The sequence below is a fragment of the Gymnoscopelus braueri genome, assembly GCF_963280865.1.
Source record: "Gymnoscopelus braueri genome assembly, chromosome: 10".
NCBI classification, from domain to species: Eukaryota; Metazoa; Chordata; class Actinopteri; order Myctophiformes; family Myctophidae; genus Gymnoscopelus; species Gymnoscopelus braueri.
In genome coordinates, this window is record NC_137611.1 from 7,637,544 (window position 1) to 7,656,314 (window position 18,771).

General features: G+C 43.8%; 1 protein-coding gene across 1 annotated transcript in view; it reads left to right on the top strand.

The window, feature by feature from the left end:
* Positions 1–18,771, top strand: part of LOC308092850 (phosphatidylinositol 4-phosphate 5-kinase type-1 gamma-like) — a gene marked incomplete at both ends in the record, with an annotated part of 48,343 nt that overhangs the window by 6,431 nt on the left and 23,141 nt on the right. The window contains 12 exons of the mRNA XM_080438948.1: positions 558–857; positions 2,266–2,471; positions 3,531–3,614; positions 3,978–4,026; positions 4,681–4,765; positions 5,850–6,026; positions 7,888–8,038; positions 9,633–9,695; positions 10,352–10,535; positions 10,650–11,003; positions 13,333–13,401; positions 15,585–15,671. Coding sequence (XP_080295074.1) covers positions 558–857; positions 2,266–2,471; positions 3,531–3,614; positions 3,978–4,026; positions 4,681–4,765; positions 5,850–6,026; positions 7,888–8,038; positions 9,633–9,695; positions 10,352–10,535; positions 10,650–11,003; positions 13,333–13,401; positions 15,585–15,671 — 1,809 coding nt within the window. The remainder of the gene's footprint in view (positions 1–557; positions 858–2,265; positions 2,472–3,530; positions 3,615–3,977; positions 4,027–4,680; positions 4,766–5,849; positions 6,027–7,887; positions 8,039–9,632; positions 9,696–10,351; positions 10,536–10,649; positions 11,004–13,332; positions 13,402–15,584; positions 15,672–18,771) is intronic.

The window sequence follows — 18,771 nt, forward strand, 5'->3', positions numbered from 1 at the left end:
AGTGAATATGTGGTTAAAACGCTGACTATACAATATCCTCACCTAAACTAATGGCCTAAGTAATTTTTTGAGGAAAATTATATTTTTGCCTAAGTCAGCTCCTCATGACACTGGCCACCTCTGGTAAAATCGCCTATCTCTTAATTGAAAAGGATCATACTGTTCCCTCCCCTTTTAGTAAAATGGCCTATCTCCCTAGTGACTTAGGCCAAAATAGGCCATTTATTTGGCCTAAGTCACATGTTTTATGTGACTTTGGCCCCAAAAATTGCCTAAGTCAGGAGAAAATCATCACATCGTTTGGCCTAAGTCAGGTTTAATCCTATTTAAACCTATTTAAATATCTTATGTTACATAACTGACAGACAGTGTTATTTTTTATGTTAATAGTCATAATTTGTTATAAACATTTTGGGTGAAATGATTAAGAAATATCATATAGTTTTGTTTTGGATCAGTCTTTTATTTTTTCTGAACGACTTAAAAAAATGACTTAGGTTACCATTAGTTTAGCAAGGTGTCACCATGCATTCTTCTCTCTCTCTTCTCTTCTCCAGAACCTGAACCAGAACCCCAGGACTCTGCTGCCCAAGTTCTTTGGCCTCTACTGCGTCCAGTCTGGGGGGAAGAACATCCGCATCGTGGTGATGAACAACGTGCTGCCGCGCGCCGTGCGCATGCACCTCAAGTTCGACCTGAAGGGCTCCACCTACAAGAGACGAGCCTCCAAGAAGGAGAGGGAGAAGACCAGGCCCACCTTCAAGGACCTGGACTTCCTCAACGAGGTCCCCGACGGCCTCAACATGGACCAGGACACCTTCAACGCCCTGCTGAAGACCCTGCAGAGAGACCTGCTGGTGAGAGAGAGAGAGAGAGAGAGAGAGAGAGAGAGAGAGAGAGAGAGAGAGAGAGAGAGAGAGAGAGAGAGAGAGAGAGAGAGAGAGAGAGAGAGAGAGAGAGAAAAATATGTTCCATTCAACAAATGATATAAATAATACGTTTGCATGCCATATAGTGTTGGTTGGATTTCTAAGTAAATTTTATTTAAACCATTAAGACCTGAGGCGATTCATAAAAATGTTTTCTAAATCCTAACAGTTTAAAAAAAAAAAAAAAACTTTCAAGATTTTTCAAAAATAGCAGATCTACAAGCTCATAGCGCGGCACTCGGTGCCGCGCTATGAGCTTGTATATCTGCTATTTTTGAATAGCCAAAGAAATCTAAAGTGACACAGATGCGTTCCACGTCTTAATGGGTTAAACACGTTATGTAGAAAGAAGGCGGTTAGATGGAAAGAGATTATAATTTCAAAGAAGACCACAAAGAGATAATCCATACTATTTCCACTCATCACCCTTTTATTGTTTTCTCAGCATGGGGAATATGATTAGCTATCTTATTTTATTTTATTATTCAAAATAGCATGTTAAATGCATCCTTAAATGCAGGCACAGCTGGGATGGTCACCATCTAAAAGGTTTAGATGTGAGAAGAAGAAGTCAAGTGTTCTCATAGTAAAACACTTTATTCCTTGACTGATCCTTTCTAGAAGATTCTCAATATCTAACAGTTCATGGCAGATGTGACTTATCAAATCTAAGAGAGAGAGAGACAAACAAACAAACAGTGAGAGAGACAAATAGACAGAGAGAGAGGCCACAGGATATAATTGTCTCAATAGAGCAGTGATTTTCCAAATGTTACATGTTAAAGGGATAGTTAAAAGAATAAATAAAAATCTATCGATTACCAGCGGACCGGTAGGCAGCGGTTCAGGTAGGAGACACAAAGGAGACTCTTTGTGTCTCCTACCGAAACCGCTGCCGGTCATCAAATTATTCGCTTACAAAAAAAACCGAAATATATCCATGAATTCAAGTCTCCATTTTCGGTTTAAAACCGAACCGTACAGTTTGCCCTGCACGGTTCAATACGCCTTTATGAACCGCGGTTTTTCGGTTTTGAAAAAAAAAAAAAGCATCACTGCCGAAGTTCCCCGGACCTGTGAGTGAATCCTGCTGGTGTTGCTTGCTCGCCAAAAACACAAGCATCACGACACATTGGGAGCCTGTAGATCGTCTATATTCGGCGGGTGAATTAATGAGCATTATGATGCTATGAATGAATAATAAGCCACCTTTTGAAGGATATATAACATTTCAAATAAGACATTGGAGTGAAATACAATAGTTGAATTTAGTGCCTCCTGAGCATATTTATTTTAAACTGTGGCATAAACATGAATGTCTGCTGTGCATGGTCAGGTCCTGGAGAGCTTTAAGATCATGGACTACAGTCTGCTGCTGGGCGTTCACAACAAGACACAGGCGGAGAGGGAGCAGCAGTCCCAGGGCTCGCCCGCAGGGGGCGACGAGAAGAAGCCGTCGGCGCAGAGGTCCTTGTACTCCACCGCCATGGAGTCCATTCAGGGCAGCTCGACGTGCCGAGACACACAGGATCACGATGACACGTAAGTCTGCCAAGGTTAAAGGACCACCATTTTCAACCTTATCTTCATTTGACCACTTCTGTCTACTTACTCTGGGTCTCAGAGGAGTGCAGTGGACAGTTCACAAATCTGCATACCAGTGACATTATCAATAGATGCCTTAACAGACAGACAACGTGACACGGATAAGAACCAGTATGCGTGCTTAGGTCGGCACCAAATGAACCCCACCGCTCATAAGATGCAATGTAAAAATGGTCACAGCCTCACGTGTAAAAATGCATCCCATTAAACTTTCAGATGCTGTTTTTCTCCCAGTGTGGAGGAAGAATGCTTAGGATTTTTACTGTGATCTCTCGCTCTTGAACTATATAATCCTTGGTTTCTGTTGTGTGTAACAATTCAAAGCAGTTGTCCCCCAAACCACACCTCCAGTGGCTGTCATAAGAACGGAGGGAGCGCTCTATGATCATGGCACCAGAACCTGCTCTTGCTCGCGCAGCTGAGCTAATTTTACACCTCCGTCCTGCGAAGGTGTCGCGCGCAGAGAACGCCACGAGAATAGCAGACCTCCAAGCTCACAACGGTCACATCCGCGACGCGGTTGAGAGCTTGTAGTGATGTCAGCTATTCTAACCGCGCAATACAGTTGTGCGATGAAGTATATATGTCTCACTTGGCGCACCCCACTATCCAACACACAAGAGGAGGTTGAATGGACTGAAACCAGCGCTCCCCAAAACAACAGGTTTGGGGATCTGTTGGGAATTGATTACATGAAACAGTCACCTGTGCGTCCAGCCTCAATGTTGGTAAACAAATAATTGGTCTATAATGCAAGATAAACACATATTGTACATCAAATGCAGAGAGTGTAGTGCCTCAGTAATCTAGGATCACATGTAAACCAAGAACCAAGCATCAGTCTAAACAATATAATAATATAAAAAAATATATAAAAATAATAATATATATATATAGAAAGAAACAAGCCTAAGTAACAAAAACTGGGCTAAACAGGCATTGTGAGCTTGTAGAAATTGTTTAAAGTGACACATAATTGTCTTTCCCTGTGTCCAGGATGGGAGGCATTCCCGCTGTGGGAGGAAAGGGAGAGCGCCTCCTGCTGTTCGTCGGACTAATCGACATCCTGCAGTCCTACAGGTAGACATGATGAATCACCCGAACACGGGCCAACTGTGTTCGCATAGACGCTCGACAAAGCCGGAGGCACCACAGTGGATTCGAACCCACAACCTCCATGGTGGTGGGCAGGGACTTTACCACTGCGCCACCCGAGCGCCTTGATAATAATGTTTTAAACCCGATTTAACTAATTGATCTTTGAAGAAAAATCTGGCTTCCCCTCAACTCTGTGTATCCCCTGCTTACACTACTTAGCTGATGTGTGTGTGTGTGTGTGTGTGTGTGTGTGTGTGTGTGTGTGTGTGTGTGTGTGTGTGTGTGTGTGTGTGTGTGTGTGTGTGTGTGTGTGTGTGTGTGTGTGTGTGTGTGTGTCTGTCACAGGATGATCAAGAAACTGGAACACTCGTGGAAGTCGCTCATCCATGACGGAGTGAGTAGATATAGCAAAGTGCTCAACCCCAGTACTTGAGTCAAAGTATACATACTCCTGGTCAAATGTCACTCAAACTTTGGCTATTTGAAAATAGCATATCTACAAGCTCACAACATGTTGCGATGCAACGCGTTATGAGCTAGTAGATCTACTATTTTCAAAAAATATTGTTTTAATACATTTTAGACACAGGACATTCACAAGTGATACATTTACATTTGGTACTTCAAGTGCATTTTGATGCAATACTTTTGTACTTTCACTCACATAAATTTAGATTACTGGACTTTTACATAGACAGAGTGTTTCTACATGGCAGTATTGATAGCCTACTTTTACTTAAGTAAAAAATATGAGTACTTTTTCCCACCACTGATTTTCATACAGCTGGAAAGTTATGCAAACTGTTGTGACAAGAACAAATGCTCAAAGCAATGACTGTAGTCATGTATGCTGCAGGTGCATGTTGACCCAGTTGGCCAGCAGCTCCTCTAGGCTCGTACTGAAATAATCCATCATATACTGCTACTCTACGCAGCAACCAGTCACCTTCTCTCTCTGTCTCACCCTCTGTCTGGGAGTGACAAATGAACACAGTCACAGCTGTAGAAGTGAATAAATGTGTGTGTGTTTCTCTCTCTCATATCTCAGGATACGGTGTCAGTTCACAGACCTAGTTTTTATGCTGAGAGATTCTACAAATTCTGCAGCACGATTGTCTTCAGGAAGAGCAGCTGTGAGTACGCTCACACGCACGCACACACGCTGGGGACCCCCTGGGACCCCCCTCAAGGACCCCTGGGGGTCCTCGGACCCCACTTTGAGAACCAGAGGGTCATAGCATGCACGCGTGATCCAGGAGAGCTGTACTCGCTCACGCTTGCCGCTGATTGGTTAAAACGTTATCGCTATCACTGGGACCGCAATCTATACTGTAAAATCCTCAGTGTTAATTTAACTCTGAGAGTGTAACTAAAGGAACTAAATGGACCCGTAAGGGGTCCATTTGGTTCCATTTGTTACACTCTCAGAGTTACAGATCCCCAAAGGTCCATTTGGTTCCTAACTATATCAATCATTTAGCCGGGGACCCCTGGAACTTGATATATTGATTGAATACTTAATAAACAAGATTATTAACAGTACAGGAAGTACAGTCAAAACTTAAAGTAACACAAAACCCCCCCGGGGCTTGTTTCCATTGTGGTCCATTGTACTCAATTAATCAGTAAGACATACAATACATACAATACAATTTAAAAAAACATATTGGTATAAAGCTCAGTAATCATATGGTATATCCAGAGAGAATTTTTTTTCTTTCTATCTTTTTTTTATGTCCAATGTATTTGTATTTAAGTTCATAAAGTTAACATAAGTATAACTAAATGCATTTGAAAATAAATAAAAAATGTTACTTTTCAGGATTCCAATTCAAAAATAGCAACAAAAAAAAAATCTGGATTCCAATTAAAAAACAGCAGATCTATGAGCTCAAAATGCAACTCATTTTGAGCTTGTAGATCGGCTACTTTTGTGTGACATAGAATGGCGAAGTACGGCATTAATTTATGAAGTAAGTGTGGCCCTCTGGGTGAGTGCGGAAATACAGTGGCCCTCTCCATCGTCAAAGTTGCATCACCCCTGATCTAAACTTATGGCCACTTGTATTTTGATAACAGGAATTATTTCACGTCAGTTGTGAGTTTGGAAAGAGGATCGGTGCTCTACCTGCTCAGATAGCATCGAAGAAAGAAATCGATAGAATAATGGCTTAGAAAGTGAACACGGATAGTTGCAACCCTGCCCTCCTGTTGCAGCGCTGCGGTCTTCTCCATCCAAGAGGGGGCGAGGAGGACCTCTGTCCATGGCCAGGAACAGCGTTCAGTCGGCGGGGCCGTCCGGCTGCAGCCAGCTGCCCTCTGTCAGCGAGGAGGACCAGGACAACCTGGACAACCTGAGAGGGGCTCGCAGCTGCCCCCCTCTGGAGGACGACGGTACTGGTTTACCACTGTTTACAACAACCATGTGATAAACATCTACTCTGTCACTCTCACACTAGCCTCGGAAACCCAGGCTTTTTTTTTTGTTACAAAAGAAAAAAAGCCTGGGGGAGCGATGTAGGAACGATGGTCTTGGACCTTGTTATCTCCTAACCAATCAGAGTGCAGAGGGGCGTCGCTCTAAATTTGGTGACGTCAGCGTGCTCCGTGCACAGGCCGAGGGGGGGAGGGGAGGGGAGGCGGGGACATAGATTGGTGAAGCAATAGGAAGCCACGCACAAATCCAGGCGGCTGTGTTTGGGTCCGCCCTTCAAGACCATGGATTGAGCTCGTAGCCTCAGGCTACTCTCACACTAGCCTCGGAAACCCAGGCTTTTTTTTTTTTACAAAAGAAAAAAAGCCTGGGGGAGCCATGCAGGAACGATGGTCTTGGACCTTGTTATCTCCTAACCAATCAGAGTGCAGAGGGGCGTCGCTCTAAATTTGGTGACGTCAGCGTGCTCCGTGCACAGGCCGAGGGGGGGAGGGGAGGGGAGGCGGGGACATAGATTGGTGAAGCAATAGGAAGCCACGCACAAATCCGGGCGGCTGTGTTTGGGTCCGCCCTTCAAGACCATGGATTGAGCTCGTAGCCTCAGGCTACTCTCACACAGGCTGGGGTCACAAGAGCAGTCAAAACTCTGTACTCAAATAAAAGTCATGTTAACTTACTTGAACCCATTAAGACCGGAAAAGCATCTGTCATTTTATATTTTAACCATTTTAACCATTATCTTTGGCTATTTAAAAAAACATATATTTTTTTTGCAAATCTTTGAATACATTTGTGTAACTCAAATCTTTGCATCTGGGGATTCTACAAATGTCTTCTAAATCCTAACAGTTTTTTGAAAAAACGTATGTTACTATAATATCAGTGGTTTCATGTCAAGGACCACCAAAATGATATGTATTTGGTGGCCAACCCAAATCTCAAAATATGTTGTTCCAGGGACCCCCCAGGGGCAAAGATTTGAGTAAAAAAATGTTCCTCTAACAATATATATACTGTATGTTCAAAGATTTGCATAAATTTGCTATTTTTGAGAAGCCAAAGACTTCTAAAAATGACACAGATGTGTTCCCGGTCTTAATGGGTTCAAATAATGAAGTCAAATGAATTGAAATGTCTAAATCACTGATTCTCAACCTGCCCGAGAAGATATCCCAAGCAAGATTTTATCGATAATTCATCTTTAAAACCAGGGGTCTTCAACGTTTTCAGGCCAAGGACCCCCTAGCTGAGAGAGAGATGAAGCAGGGACCCCCTCTATATTGTATACAATTCAGATAATCTTTTGCTGCTCTTTTTTCCCTCTACACCTAGAACTCTTTGCCAAAAAAAGCCGATCTACAAGCTCACAACGCCTCGCAGCGCGAGGCGTTGTGAGCTTGTAGATCTGCTATTTTTGGCTGAAGTTCTCCTCAGTAAAGGGATGCTAGGGTTCAAGTGGTTAATGTAAAAAAAAAAAAATCATGTCATACAAAGATTTGGCGGACCCCCTGTCGTAACTCTGAGGACCCCCTGTTGAAGACCCCTTTTTAAAACCATGAAAAATGTGTTTTCATTGTGATACATAGGGACTTTAAGTATATTGATCCAAGCCGGAAAACACAATCGATTGATTGATCGACACGGCCCACCCGTCTAACTCTAAACCACTTAACACAGCAGCCCAATGGAGAGGTCAGACGGGGTTAAGTGGTCAGACGGGACGCCATCAACATGACATTAGAGTCAATAATATTCCACAGAGAAGCCGCCAGACTCCATTATCATTTGAACCCGTGTTGTGGTTTCCTCTCCTCCTCTCAGCCAATAAGGAGCAGCCCTGCACGCCTCCGTCCTTCGAGGACGCCACCACGGCCTCCATCGCCACCACCCTCTCCTCCAACAACTCCTTACCCACGACCCCCTACGACACGCCGGAGCACCCGCGCTTCCGGAGGCAGACGAGCGTCGGCAGGTGAGTGTCATGATAACCACGCAAACAACAACGCATCCAAAACAAAGTGTTGATTTTGACGGCACATTTTGATTTAGTCTTAGTCATAGTCTTTTGAATAAAATGCCATTTAGTTTTAGTCATATTTTAGTCGTCTGAAAAGTTTTAGTTTTAGTCTGGTTTTAGACGACTAAATATCATCAAGATTATAGTCGACTAAATCTACAGTTGGATTTAGTCGACTATAATGTATTTTGGCGGTGCCTTGATGACTTGTCTTTTAGTTCTACTGGATCTCTTCTCTACTAGATCCCTCACTAACATTTTAGTTTTTATTTGTTGAGGAAATTGTCAATATATTTAGTCTCAGTTTTAGTCATCATAGCTTAGTTTTTATTTAGTTTTTATTTAGTTTTTATCAGTGAAAAAAGGTAGTCGACAAACATTTTTCGTCATAGTTTTAGTCGACGAAATCAACACTGTTCTCAACCTGTTTAGGACATTATGCTTTAGGCCAGTGGTTCTCAAATGTTTTAATGTCAAGGACCCCCAAACCCCAAATTGACACTTATTAGCCCGCGGACCCCCATTTCAAAAGATATGCCACGGACCCCCATAAGAGAAGATTTTTACAGCTCAGAGTTACAACCACACAAGGGTCCATTTGGTTCCATTTGTACACTCTCTGAGTTACAGACCCATAAGGACTATCCATCATTTAGCTGGTGACCCCCTGGAACTCCCTCAAGGACCCCTGGGGGTCCCCAGACCCCACTTAAAGAAGCAAGGCTTTAGGCCACAGACCTCCATTTGATAACATTTTATATCATTATAAGTAAGTAAGTGGGTCGGGGAGGCTTGTTGTCAGTACCAGCCGAGAATGCGGGACTCTATCCCTGTTACAATGAGCTAGAACAGGGTCTTCAACGTTTTTCAGGCCAAGGACCCCCTAGCTGAGAGAGAGATGAAGCAGGGACCCCCTCTATATTGTATAAAATTGTGTTTCAGATAAAAACATTTTTTTTTTACTTGGTCTGCTCTTTGTTCCCTCTACACCTATATACCTCTTACACCTCAAAAATAGCTGATCTATAAGTTCACATCGCCTCGCGCTGCGAGGCGTTGTGAGCTTGTAGATCTGCTATTTTTTGACTAAAGTTCTCCTCAGAATAGGGAGGCTAGGGTTCAAGTGGTTAATGTAAAAAAAAAGAAAGAAAATCATATCACATAAAGATTTGGCGGCCCCCCTGTAGTAACTCTGTGGACCCCCTAGGGGTCCCGGACCCCCTGTTGAAGACTGCAGTGCTAGACCCTTGGGAGATGGAATGCTGAGAACGCTCGACTTGTCGCACCCAAGCTGTGCTGCTCATATACGCTGAGTTGGCGTATCAGAGTATCATTATAAATATATTTTTTAAATCTGCGCTGTAAATTTGTTAATTTAACCCTGAGAGTGTACAAATGGAACCAAATAGACCCAGCATTTGATGGTACTGTATATTGTCAGCACTGTGCTCTCTGACGTAGCGATTCAACCTGCATTTTCACTAAACGACGAAATGTGTTGTTTCTTATGGTGTTTTGATTATTTTTCATATGCTGTGTTTTCTGCCAGATCACAACAACAAGAAGTGGTTGACAGCAGGCAGCAGACAATTACCGTGGAGGTGGAGCTCAGGTACACACGCACGCACACACGCACACACACACACACACACACACACACACACACACACACACACACACACACACACACACACACGACACACACACACACACACAGCAGACACACACACACACACAGACACACACACGTTTGTATTACCATTTTAACCATAAACCTAAAGCCGATTTTTGGTTTACAACACCGATAAATCAGGCACAACTCTAATCCCTAACCCTAACCACAACCTCTCTTGTGAAGACCATGAAAATGGTCTCACAATCATGTCTATTTCTCAAATAGACATATTTGTGTGTTTGTTTGTTTGTTTATTTGGATCCCCATTAGCTACTACCTTAGCAGCAGCTACTCTTCCTGGGGTATTGAAAGGTATTAGCAAATACAAATACAAATACCATCACAAACAAACACACACACGCACACACACACGCACACACACACACACACACACACACACACACGCACACACACACACACACACACACACACACACACACACACACACACACACACACACACACACACACACACACACACACACACACACACACACACACACACACACACACACACACACACACACACACACACACATACATTCTCTATCATCCTAACCTAACCTGTGTGTCATTGTGTCTTCTGTCCTACAGCAAAGTCCCAAAAAGCACGGAGCTCATGACCCAGATGACAGAAGGGACCCTCCCTCCCCTCTGTGCCCCTCCTCCTCCTCCTCCTCCTGATCCTCTGCCCGTCGTCCCGGTGACCTCCTCCGCGTCCTCGGCCCGCACCTCCTCCACCCTTCACCCTCCCTCGGTAGCCTCCTCCTCCTCCTCCGTACCCCCCGCCTCCTCCTCCTCCCGTCATCGCTCCACCCTCCCTCATCCCTCCCTCCCTCCACCATACCTCCCTCCTAACGTCCCCCTGACCGCCTCCCCCTCGCCGTCCGAGTCCTCCTCCTCCACCGTCCTCCGCCTCTCTCCCGTGCCTCCGTCCCGTGCTCGCTCCTCCTCCTCCTCGACGCTCCCCCCTCCCCCTCCGCCCGCCCACTTCACGCCCATCCACCCCGCTGCGCTCCAGTCATCGCTCTCCGCCTCCTCCTCCACCCTGGTCTCCTCCTCCTGCCCCGCCTCCTCCCACCACTTCCTCCCCTCCACCCCTCCCTCCTCCCTCCCGCCCAGCCCCCGCCCGCCGCCCGGCCCCCGCCGCCAGGCGTCGGCCTCGTCGTCCAATCACCTGTCGGCGTCCAGCAGCCACAACTCTCTGGAGGGGGAGGTGCAGCAGCAGGTGTCTGACATCTACTTTGTAAGTCTCCCTGAAGCTGCATTCTGTTATGTACGGTCCTATGTACGGTCCTCCCATATTGTCATGTCGAGGACCCCCGATGATATGTATTTGGCCCGCGGACCCCCATTTGAAAAGAATCCCTGACAGGGACCCCCATCACTGTAACTATACCTATAACTATAAAAAATATTGTTTTAAAATGTGTTCAAAGTCAAGTGGATGACTGTCGCCTCACAGCTAGAAGGTCCTGGGTTCGATTCCCACCGCGTCATCAGTGCCCATACCCTAGGTGGGGTTGGCGAAAGAGCCTTTCTGTGTGGAGGTTGCATGTTCTCCCCGTGACCCCTAGGGTAGGTACCCTCACAAAAAAACATGTAGTAATCATGGTCACTATACTGCCTCCCCCTGGTCAGCCGGGGCACCTGATGGAGGAGAACAGGAACTGGTTGGAATAACGTGTTCCTTCCACGTCCAACCGGGGAAACTCCCCCCTGTCAGGTGATAAGAAGCAGCCTGCTCACTCCTCATGCATTGAAGGAGGCATGAGCTCAGTTCGGGGCTCTCCCCAGGCTGGCCGAGGGAGGGTAGCGCCCAGGATTACTTAGGCAATTGGCACTGGGTGAAAAAATGGGTTACAAAATCGTGGGATAAACATTTTGGGGGAAAAAATAACCAAACTAAGATTGCGCCTGTAAGATTTGTGAACTTGCGTCATTTTAGGTCAAATGACTTGTACAGTAATTAGACAAAGAAAACATTTGGCAAATAGCTCTGAAACTTTGCCAGAAACTATAACTTAATTGATATTAAATTAGTTGTCAATGTTCCATGGATGAAATAATTAAACAGAAATATGCGTACGTTTTAAATTGACCTTGTAAACTCGTGTTCCGGCCTCCGGGCGTCAGACGTGTTCTATGGAGTAAAGTCTGTTTCCTGTCCTCTCTCTCTCTTTGTGGTGTGGTTTTACGGGGGTGGTGGTGGTCTCGTCTCCTGCAGGCGTCCAGTCAGGACAGCGTGGTAGAGTTGTGAGGGTGAGGGTCCACAGGAGCATGTGGTTTTGTTTGGGGTGTTGCTTCTTCTAACCGTGTTGTTTCTGAAGCATGTTGGAACCTTGACATGGCTTCTTGACATGATGCCTCTACCATAGCCCTGAAACATGACTGTCATATCATGACAGTCATGGCGGAACTTCAACCTGGTTTTGGCACTTTCTACATTTACAACCCGTGCATCTACATAAACGTTCAGATTTCAAATATAAAGTGCTGACCCCACGGCCATGGATGTACAAGTTGAAACGCCCGGGTCTTAGTACCTGTATCTTCCGTATTGTTCAATAAAAAGCATTTTAATCCGATCGGTGGCTATTTTCTCTGAATTTCCTTCAAGTGCTTTCAACTACGGTTGAAACTATCAGTTGGGAGGTGTATAGCACTCTGGCACATTATAACTCTATGAGAAAATGGCCGCTGATCGGATTAAAATGCTTTTTATTGAACAATACGGAAGATACGGGTACTTAGACCTGAGTGTTTCAACTGGTGTGTACATCCATGGCCGTGGGGTCAGCACTTTATATTTGAAATGTGAACGTTTATGTAGATGTACGAGTTGTAAATGTAGAAAGTGCCAAAACTAGGTAGAAGTTCCGCCATGACGCTCGTGACAGACGAGCGTCATGTGAACCATGGCTTCCTCTAGTAAACAGCGTTGTGTGAGTGTGTGCTGCACAATGCACTCTGCATGACGATGCACCGTATACAGTACGACGGACAGTATCTGTCCATCTGCATTCATGCTCTCATAATCATCCATAAAGACTGGTTCATACTTTGTCGTACGGCGGCCGTACGCGTCGGAAACAGCGGATCTAGAAGTTCACGACGTGATGCGTCGTGAACTTCTAGAGCGGTTATTTTTGGCACTTGAAAACTTTGTAAGATGAAGAATGAATCTCTCATATCTTGACCATTCTCTCCTTGTTTTCTGTCTAACTAACCATCAGATCATCTTATCTTTATTGCATGGTTTTCTTTAATTTTTGTGTGTGTTGCATAACAATATCCGTTCTGGATTTTCATTCTTCTTTTTCCTGTTTTCTCTTTCCCATCCCTGCCCCCTCACTTCATCTCCTGTTATCCTTCTCACTATTTTCTCCACTTCTTATTTTATTTCCCACCCTTCAATTCCCCACACATTATGTGTGTGTGTGTGTGTGTGTGTGTGTGTGTGTGTGTGTGTGTGTGTGTGTGTGTGTGTGTGTGTGTGTGTGTGTGTGTGTGTGTGTGTGTGTGTGTGTGTGTGTGTGTGTGTGTGTGTGTGTGTGTGTGTGTGTGTTCATCAGTATGCAGATGGCAGATATTGGGTGTACTCTCCGTTTCTTGGCCGCCGTAAGCTAAACTGTAGCCCCAATGTAAGTGGCCACAGAGATAGACCGTTAGATCACGTCTACATCCTCATACCATCAACACACTAACTAAAGCCTGATGTAGTCGTCTGTGCCCCCGAAAGTAGACGATCTTATACGTTCACAATCGTGAGCTTATAGATCATTATAGAGCTTATAGAGTAGGAATGAATGACAATGAACTGCTGCTGTGTCCACGACAAACTACAAGATCATAATTCACATTTTTGAGGCTCATATCGGGCTGACATGAAACGGTGACATCTCTCATTCCCAAAAGAAATGCTCTACTTGTTGCTGACAACAACCAGTGTCTCCGTGATTATTCATTCTATTGATAACTTTTTCCATTAATCGAATAATCAGGAAGCATTTTTTATTATATACATACACATATGTATATATATGTAACGCCTTGGATTTGAACCCGGGTCTCCCGCACAGAAAGCCAACATCCTAACCGCTAGACTATCATCAGGCTGAGGCTGTGAGATATATACATTATATGTTATACTTTCTCGTACAAATGGTGTCGCTCAAAAATACTGAAAATACACAATATACAAGCTCACAACGCGTCACAATTATTGTTATCATTCTTCATGATTGAATAAATCGATTAGCTCGATGAATTGTTGCACCCAGTGTTGATTTTGACAGCAAATTTTGATTTATTTTTAGACTTGAATAAAATTCCATTTAGTTTTTACTCATATTTTAGTCACCTGAGATGTTTTAGTTTTTGTCTAGTTTTAGTCGACTAAATGTCATAAGATTATAGTCAACTAAATCTACAGCTGATTTAATCGACTATAATGTATGTTGGCGGTGCCTTGATGGCGTCGTAATGGCTGATTTTACACTTGGTTGCATGCTGAAAATAGCAGATCTACAAGCTCACAACGCGTCGCGCTGCGACGCGTTGTGAGCTTGTAGATCGGCTATTTTCAGAGCGCAACAACCGAGTGCAACCAAACATAAAATCGGGTTGCAGCTTCTCCACTAGTCCCTCACTAACATTTAGTCTAGTTTTTATTTGTTGACGAAATTGTCAATATGTTTAGTCTTAGTTTTAGTCATCGTAGCTTAGTTTCATTTTGTTTTTATTTTGTTTTCGTCAGTGAAAAAAAGAAGTAGTCGACCAACATTTTTCGTCATAGTTTTAGTCGACGAAATCAACACTGGTTGCACCCCTATCTGAGATGCTTTATGCATACGGACCACACAGGAAAGCAGCATTTGAACAGACTGTTAAACCCAGTAGGACTACACACAGTACCGTAGCACAATGGTTCTCAAACGTGTTTTTAATTCCAAGGACCACCATAACTTTGAGAGCGTAACAAAATAATGGAACCAAATGGACCCGTAAGTGTCCTTTTGGTTCCATTTGTACACTCCCAAGAGTTACAGCCCTGTAAAGGGTCCATTTGGAACCCCCCCTCAAGGAACCCTAACGGTCCATGGACCTCACTTTGAGAACCTGCAAGCGTAGTTCCAGAACTCAGTTTCCCATAATCCTTAGAGCCTGTCCACTGTCAAACCTCTATCTGGTGGCTTCCAGAGCCAACTGGCGTATTTAGTGTACACAGCAAGGTTATTATAGCTATACTTTTTTTTTTTTTTTTTTTTTACTTTTCCATTTCATTTCAGTTTATTTTGCTTAGTTTTTATCAGTTAGTATTAGTTTGCAGTGTTAGTTAAAAAAAATTGTAATAAAAACTAATGGTATATAAAAACAAAATATACCATTAAAAACAAAGTTAAAACTGGCACATCTATACATTAGAAGATAGATTCCATATATGTTCTACTAGGCTTTTGTATTAAAGACACAAATTCAAGACATTTCTCTCAGACATTTCTATCTCAGTGATTTTACTTTGTTTTGTAAACACACACCATCAGTGAGTCATCGTTTTTAGTAAAGCCTCATTTCTATTTTTATTTCAGTTAACTGAAATGATTTATTTTCTCCACATCTGACTTTTATTAATTTGTTAGTTTTAATTGACTATAATAACCTTGGTCACTGCACGAGAAGTAACAAAGGTGTACATGAGAATACAGGAGAATAAATGTGGCTCTTCTCCCCCTGGCTGTCCCCTTGTGCTCTCTCTCTCTCTCTCTCTCTCTCTCTCTCTCTCTCTCTCCCATCATCCCCCCCTGCTGGTACTGTGTGGTAACAGCAGACTCAGGAGGATCGGGGCTGGGTGTACTCTCCTCTGCACTGCGCCTCAGAGTCCACAAGGGGCAGCGATGGGGAGAGTGAGACAGTCAGTATACTGTATATATACTGTATAAACACTCCATTAATTCATTAATTCATTCACTCACTCACTCACTCACTCACTCACTCACTAACTACACTAACACATTCACCAACCCGATCTCACACAACTTCGTATACATTGCACGGATGTCATTCCATACGTAGACACCTAGAAAACCCAAAAATCCGTGCATAGCCGCCTCGCATCTCCCCCATTGACTAAACCATTTCGGAGGCGCTCAGTCTCAAGCGAACTGGAGCCACGTGAGGGACCACCGACTGAGCTAAAGCGAACATGTTGCCGTCCCGAACGTTGCGACGTTCGCTTGAGCCTACTCAGCGCTGTTTGAGTTATATATCGATAGGCACAGAATCCTAAATCTTGTTTTGGGGACTGCTCTGCTTCCGGGTTGCAACCCGGTTACGCCCACCGTGGGATTCGCGGCTCATATGCACGGGTTTTCTGGTTTTCTAGGTGTCCGTCTATGCACGGAATGACATCCGTGCAATGTATACTAAATTGTGTGAGATCAGGCTGCATTCACACATGTCTATGGCTTCTAACCTTACCTTGGTTCTGTCTTTGTTCTTTCTTTCTTTCTTTCTTTCTTGCTCTCTTTCCACCTTTCGCTCTATCTTCCCTTCCCTTCATCCTTTCTCTCCCTCTCTCACTTTTGTGTCTCTTTCCCCCTGTCCCCCTTCCTCATGTTCACTCTCTTTCCTTCGTTTCTTTTATTTTTCTCTCTTGGTTCTTACGTCTCTCTCTCTCCCCCCTTCCCTTGTTCTCTCTCCACAGTAAAAAGGGTTTTGCTGTGTGCATAGTGTTTCCAGTGGGACTGCATGGCTAACGGTGACGGAGTCGTTGATTCACACAGACCGCTGATGGACAGTCATTGCAGGACGGTCTACAGTATATGAGCCTTCTGCCACGTTTCTATACAACGATGTGGAGGAGGCTCGCTTTGCCTGCTGCTGTGGTGAACAATAATAATGTCTAATTTATGCTCTCGACGTGCAACGGCGCAGAGCGTGCGCCGAAAATAGCTAGCCTACAAGCTCAGAGCGCGCCGCGAACGCGGCGCGCTCTGAGCTTGTAGGCTAGCTATTTTCGGCGCATGGCTCCGTCGTGTGATGAAGTACATGTATGAATTGGGCTTCAAGATGACACACACACACACACACACACACACACACACACACACACTGCTGGTATGCAAAAACTCATTCAGCGCCAGTTCTCACTGGTTTCTGAATACAATCAAATAAAGGGACACGTGAAAGCGATGCAAAACTGTGAAGAAGATATACTGTGGCCGTCCAGACGTACATGTAAACGTACTTTCCTCCTCTGGTTCGGCCCTGGGTGCATAATTTATCTCCAAGCCATGGTGTGGTGTTAGAATGTACAGTCTATTATTATCAGGGTGTGTCTGTCTCTTGAAACTTGTTGTCTGTCATTTTAACGGACAGCAACTGTCCAGTCAGGTCGGTGTCGTTGCTGTTCTTGTTGTCGTGCGTTCGGACGTTTCTAGCAGGTTTTTCCTAGCTAGCCTTGCTAGACAGTTAAAGGACCACTTCACCCATTTTCAACCTATCTTCATGTAACTGGTCCTCACTAATAATCATTATAATATGGTAAAAAAAATAATTGTACATGGTCTGTGTCTCAGAGGAGGGCTGTAGACAGTTCAGAAATCCACCTACCAGTGACATCATCGGTAGGTTTGGTCATTTCAAACAATATTGCAAATATATATATATATATATATTTATTAATGCAAGAACCATGGCTTCCATTATACTGTAGCATGCTAACTTTCCGGGAATAGAAAGCCTGCAGTTTCTATTAGCTTGGATTCCCCATCAACGATGTCACACCCACCAATGAGATGCAGAGTGAGTAGACAGAAAGGATCTCCTAATGAGCATTATTGAGGACCAATTATATGAACATAAGGTTGAAAATGCTCATAGGATATAAAAAATAATAATGAAGCCAATCCAAGCAGCAGTGCTACCACCAGGGGTCACTGTTTGACAGAGTGTGTGTGAGTCACACAGTTATATGCAACACAGTGGACAACAACAGTGCAGTACTAGTAGTGTGGCTTCTCCAATCAACATCACAGCCCCACAGTTACACCTGCTTCTCTGCTTAGACAATTATTGTTTTTAGAAGATTCAGGGCATGTTTTTTTCTTTTTTCTTTTTGTTCATGAGTCTAATAAGACTGGCAATCTGTGTGTCGTTTCGCTTATTTCTTTTGGCACTTTAAAAGAAACATTTTAATTCTTGGCATGTTTTTTATGTTTAGGGGTCGCGCTTCCTTCCATTGTTGAAGAGCGTACAGTGTTTTCGGGCAGATTTCATATGTGGTTGTGCTGTGCACTGGTGTCTCGCACCGAAAATAGCCGATCTACAAGCTCACAGAGCATTGCTGCGCCACACTTTGTGTTGAGCTTGTAGATTTTCACGATCCACAAACCGAGTATGAATCAGGCTTCACAGGTCTCACCTGCATGTGTGTGTGTGTTCGCGCGCGCTAGTGTGTGTAAGTGTAGGTGTAATTTATGTGCGCGTGCATGCGTGGGTGTGCAGGGGGGGTTGGATCTTCTGGTATAGTGACGGTTCTGGGGGCGTGGTTCGGGGTGGTTACGCCTCTGCTTTTGATATCCCTGCTTCTGGTCAGTCTGACATTAAATACATGCATTTACTTTTGGAAAAATGTAGACTCTCTGATACGTTTGATATTCATGTTTGATAATATCATAATTTAATAAAATAATTACGTTTTTTTTTAATCAAATGTTTTGAAAGTAAGCGCAATCTACAAGCTCACGTAAGAGCTTGCAGATCAGTTATTTTCTCCATTTGTCATACCAAGATGTGTAATACGAGGCTTAAGTAGCTGAGAAAATGTCCCTTCTCAGTTTTTTTCAGTTTTCCCGCCCTTTTTTGTATTAACCAATGGAAACCCTGTGTGTATTTATTAATATATGTGATGTACGCACAGTGTTCTAATGCATTTATGTTTTGATAGTTTCTTGTGGTTTGACAATGAATGGTCCTTCATTATGCCTTATACTGACTAAATGATTATTTAT